Below are 5,336 nucleotides of genomic sequence, written 5' to 3'. Positions count from 1 at the left end.
AGCAGCTGAGATCCTAGAGCTACACACATACCTTGCAAACTCCACCAGGTATTTCGCACGGGAATCGTGCAAATCGCCCGTACTTCAACGGTAATCCGCATGAATTCCAGAACAACTATAAATGCATGTTGATAATACCGTGGCTGGATTCTCTTGTAGTATTAACAGAAACGCGCATAGGAATACAGCGCTGGTTTGAAGTAAATCCCAGACTTGGTAAACGTCTCCTCTGGCCGATCCTCGTTTCCAAATAGTTTCCTTCAATATGGCGTTCTGCGCATGGGCAATAACAGCGACGAAATCAGATTAACAGAGAGCATTTACTGTTATGTATGCAAGTGGTCTTAATTAAAACTTGACAAAATAACTTGGTTTAATAGCAGACACTATTGCCACAAACCATTTTGAAGTAAGAGACCTATTACTTGAATTTGTATTTATTAGGGTTTAATTCAATCAATTCAGATAAAAAAAATGTCACACACATCTCATCTCACCTGTACTTATTTTACAAACAAAAGTCTCAGTAATAAGGGACACAATGCAGCATAAGTCTATAACATTATAAATGTATAAGTCTATAAAAGTCTTCAATGGGGATAATAAGGGACAATCATAGCATTACAAGGGCTTTAGTCTGCACAAGGTTTCAATGGGGTCATATTGTTACAAGCAGGCAGCAGGAATCATAACTTTATAAAAGCATTGAAGGTTTCAGTTGGGGCGTTTGAGGGGAATGGGCACGGTGAGGAAGTCTTCGGCCAGTGTGACCTCTATCCCCGTCCCCGCCAGCGCCTCCTCTGCCTGCCTCCCTAGCTCCCCCACGTCCTCCTCCCCCTCCCTCCTCGCTCCTCCCTCCTCCCCCCTTGCCCCCAGCGGCCGGAACCTCTGGCTGAAGTGGTAGAGAACCAGCCGCCTCACCCCGCACGACCGAGCCACCTCCGCCGCCATCCCAGGCGTGCTGTGCCCGCGCTCCACCGCCTTCTCCCGCTGCTGGTCCCCCAGCGTGGCTTCGTGGACCAGGAGGTCCGCTCCCTGGCACGCCCCCTGGAGCCCCCCCCCCAGCGGCGAGGAGCAGTCGCCCAGGATGCACACCTTCCTGCCTGGGATGGGATCCTCCAGCACCTCCCTGGGGGTCACCGTCCGGCCACCCTCCAACGTCACCGTCTCACCTGCCTTCAGACGCCCGAACACTGGGCCTGGCCGCACACCTGGAGGGGAGGGGGGGGCATTGAATAAATATTTGCAATTTGCTACTGTTTAGTGAGGAAAAAAAGGTTAGAACGTTCTAATAAATATTTTTTTAAAGGTTTTGGAAAAAAGGTTGCAAGAAAGGTTTCGGAAAAAAAGGTTTGGATGTTTTTTTTTTTTGGGGGGGGGGGGGAGGTTTTCATCATTGATGAGTACTCAATGAGTACTCTATTCCATTGTAATCTAGTGTAGGGCTGTATTGGTAGCCTCTTTGTCACTGGTCACCCAGACACTCGTCTGGGACAGTTGTTGATTTGCATGAATGCTAAAATGACAATCACAACTTAATGACCCAACTGTGGAGAGGTGGTCTCAACAGTTGAAGAGGAAGGTGGACTGAGGAAGACTGAAATTATCATTAAAAGTTGTGTTCTTGTAAATATAGTTCTAAACAGCTTTTAATGTCATGTTAATATGATTGTTTCTTATTTCATGTATTACATTCTAGTCATCATTGTAATACTATAACATGTACATTTACAGGGTTTAGTTTGTGGCTGCAGCAGACCAACATGTATTTAACATATTACCTTGTCTTGCAAGGGCACCACTTGGTCTACTGCAGCCTTGATTAATGATCCAATTTGATATGCGTTAGACAACTTTTCTGTCATATGGTCGGTGTCCCCATTTTAGTCAGGTTTGGGTGTATAGGCCGATAGGAAGAAGTTTTACCAATCACGATACAGCTCCGGTGCGTTAGACGCTCATTGTGAATACCTTCGTTAACCATTGCTCTGAAGGTATGTTTCTTTATCATTGTATTGATTATCTTACTATTTAGATAATAAACTATGATTGTGCTTTTTAAGTTACTTGTTCTCCTTGAAACGTATCTATTACGATACGGCGGTGAAAACCTTGATCTAGTTGGGTCGATGCGGCTATACTGGTTATATACATAGACTTTTTGGTTTATAACATAGGTTTTAACTTAAGGCCTCTGAGTCACTGAGTGCACCTCCACGCTCTGAAGGAAACACCATAGCCTCTGAGTGGTCGGTTTACATACTAGGTCAATTGGATACATCCATATTATAGTAGAGATAAACAACTGATGGGTCGTTTGAGGGGAAAGGTTTACAAAATATTTTTAAAAGTTTCTAAAGGTTTAATGTGTTTTTTTTTGCGTAAAAAAATACAGTTTAGAACAAACATTGAAAAGTTTTGAAAAAAAAAAATAAGAATGACAGATCATGTCACGTGATCTGTCACAAAAATACAAACATACTGGGTAAATCCTGATTATGTTCAGGTTTACTGACCAAGCTCTTTCAGTAGTTCGGCGTTCAGTCTTCCAGGACGGTCCCGTTCCTGCACGGAGAACCCGAAAGACGGGACCCTGTGAAACAACCGGAAAGCCAACACCACAAACCGCTGGTCCTCCAGAAGAACGTAGCAGTCACGCGTGACATCCAGGACAACCGTCCGACCGGGCCGCTCCTGAGGGTGGAGAGGCCCAGAGTCGGCGGTGGTCTCTGGGCTCAGTTGTCCGTCCGGGGGGCTCTGGTCCGGGGTAGGCTCCAGCTCATGGACTGCGTAGGGGAAGACAAGCTGGGATGAGGTAAGCTCAAGGGCCACCCGGAGAAACTTCCTAAGACCGCGGGGACCGTAAATATCCACACAAGCTGGAGGCTGAGTGGGGCTGGTGTTGAGGCTTACAGTGCACAACAACCCGGGGAGACCGAACAGGTGATCCCCGTGGAGATGGGAGATGAACACTTTGGTGATGCGACCTGCGGGGGGTGGGGGGGGGGGGGGTCAAAGCAAAAATGCGGCTTGATCGATCACACGTTATAGCTGAAATTACGTTCAACAGTCGAGCTAGCTTTGAATGATCCTATGTACCATCTACACAATATGATCGTCCTTAGTAAGCGATTGGCTACAATCCATGCTTTGTACTTTTGACATGTGAGCAACATACTAGCCTTCAGTGAGCTTCTCATCATCTGAGTCTGCGTTCCTTCTCCGCAATCAAACAGCCAACATTCTCCTTCCGTCCTGAGAACAAGCGCAGAAGCCCCACGGTGAGGGGACGGATATGCAGACCCCGTCCCCAGAAATGTCAGGTCCATCGTCATCTCAAAACTTAAATCAAGAATCAACAGAAATAAGTTAGAATCCACCGACAGCGAATGGATGGTCGGCGTGTGTGGTTCATACACTGTCGCAGATCGATGACGTACCAGGTGATCGCTGTTCTGTTCCATTCCGAAACAGTTGTGGCCCGCCTTGCTCCCTCGTGCACTTCCTCTCACACACCATAGGCAAATGGAAAACTTTACAAAGTAAAAAAAAAAAACTTATATCATGTTGGTCCATTTTGTCTACTCTTGAAGAGGAGGGGGAGTGGCCATGCCAAGTAGGGTGAGAAACCACAGGTTATTATTCTGAGGTGTTTTTTTAAGTGAGAAATGTATGGAATAATGATGTCCAAATACCAAATCATCTAGGGGGATTTCAAACCTGCTATTTCTTGATGTGCAGTCTTGGGTAGTACCACTGAGCTATATTCCTGTGTGGTGGTTGTGATCCTTAATTGGGCCAGGATAACAGTTGCACTCTGAATCATCATTTAGAAATGGAGACGGAGATCATGTGTGAGTGTAAAACTAGTTTATTTCTGCACGAAGAACACACAGTTCTGGAGCGACAGAAAACACTGCTTTGTGCGTGTTTGACTGCTAAGGCATTATCACCGCGTAACAAAAATAAACTTCATAAACATCATAATGACATCAGAGGATATAGTCTGGAACTTCAACCTGTGACAAACTATTACAACAGTAATACTCAACAGACATTAATGACAATGATGACCAAGGAGTTACAGTATATAGGATTGACTACAGACCAACACTGACTGTAATTTCTTACTGTTTTGTTTGACATGCTGTAAGCAGAAGAGCATACAGACCTTTTCAGCTTTGGTGTGGTTATATCCTACCATTCGTTGACGATAGTTATATGGTATGCTATCTAACACATAATTGTTCTTGGGATATAGTTAGCAGAGAACAGTGAGATGTATGATTTAGGCCCAGTTTCCCTGACATGGATTAGTCCTAAAGTAAGAGAAGGATTCTATCTCCGTTTAAAATGTTTTAGTCGAGGACTTGGCTCAACCCATATCTGAGAAACCTGGTCATGGAGTTTAGTGACAGTTAAGACGCCAAAGCAGGCACTTCAGAACAGGAGGACAGAAGCTTCTAGCATATCCATCTGAGCTTAACACACACAAAACTGGCATCGTCCTGAAAATACCCACAGGCCAATACTTATTTTGACACTCCTGACTGGAACGAGAAGCGGGGGGGGGGGGGGAGAGGGAGCGTACGAAGACCTGCCCAGACTTTGATTCGCAGCTCAACAAGCCCTATGCAGTTTACTTTACTTAATTAGCTCGAACCTGAGTGGTAAGTGAATTAAGTCATTTTCTGGTTCATTCGGACAGACATTTCCTCAAAAGTTCCTTTGTGTGTGTCTAAGTGTGTCTGTGTGTGTCTGTGTGTGTCTGTGTGTGTGGCCTGCATGAGCATACACAACTTTGACCCCCGGGTATAAAACCTGCCAAGGGTATTCAGTACAAACTCTATAAAAAGGGATGCAGTCTTTTCATACCTCAGACGTGTCTGTGTGGACTGCTATAAGCTTGGTGTGGGTTAGCTACAGCACATATTCCCAGATACTTAGAGAGCGTCACACTATAGGCAAACTATATGCCAAAAGGTCGACCATACTTGAACCTAGATTCCCGTTCGCTATTTTTGTAATCTGGTTCGAGAGATTCCGATGGAGAAACACTGAACATGAAAAATAAACAGGAAAACAAACGTCACAATTTTCCAAGTCCATCTTCAGGTTAGATATGGTAAGAGACTGTGATATGTCACACCCACATGCCCATCTTCAGGTTAGATATGGTAAGAGACTGTGATATGTCACACCCACATGCCCATCTTCAGGTTAGATATGGTAAGAGACTGTGATATGTCACACCCACATGCCCATCTTCAGGTTAGATATGGTAAGAGACTGTGATATGTCACACCCACAAGCCCATCCTCAGGTTAGATATGGTA

At 45.0% G+C, this 5,336-nt stretch overlaps 2 protein-coding genes across 2 annotated transcripts in view; both read right to left on the bottom strand.

The window, feature by feature from the left end:
• Window positions 1-561: 561 nt before the first annotated feature.
• On the bottom strand, window positions 562-3,504 carry elac1 (elaC ribonuclease Z 1). Its single transcript, XM_084690179.1, has 4 exons — window positions 3,441-3,504; window positions 3,179-3,342; window positions 2,517-2,987; window positions 562-1,211 (listed from the first exon to the last, which is right to left on the bottom strand). The coding sequence occupies exons 2-4, from the start codon at window positions 3,333-3,335 to the stop codon at window positions 715-717; spliced, it is 1,125 nt and encodes a 374-aa protein (XP_084546305.1). The 5' UTR covers window positions 3,336-3,342; window positions 3,441-3,504; the 3' UTR covers window positions 562-714.
• Window positions 3,505-3,855: 351 nt separating this feature from the next.
• The window catches only part of me2 (malic enzyme 2, NAD(+)-dependent, mitochondrial), a 12,985-nt gene continuing 11,504 nt past the window's right edge, over window positions 3,856-5,336 (bottom strand). Inside the window, exon 15 of the mRNA XM_084690805.1 lies at window positions 3,856-5,336. This exon is cut by the window's right edge and continues 974 nt beyond it. The gene's annotated coding sequence lies outside the window, so the exon portion shown is untranslated.

The sequence above is a fragment of the Hypomesus nipponensis genome, chromosome 24, assembly GCF_054491055.1.
Source record: "Hypomesus nipponensis isolate SF chromosome 24, ASM5449105v1, whole genome shotgun sequence".
NCBI classification, from domain to species: domain Eukaryota; kingdom Metazoa; phylum Chordata; class Actinopteri; order Osmeriformes; family Osmeridae; genus Hypomesus; species Hypomesus nipponensis.
The sequence above is the reverse complement of the archived record's forward strand: the minus strand, read 5'-3'. Positions and strand labels throughout refer to the sequence as shown.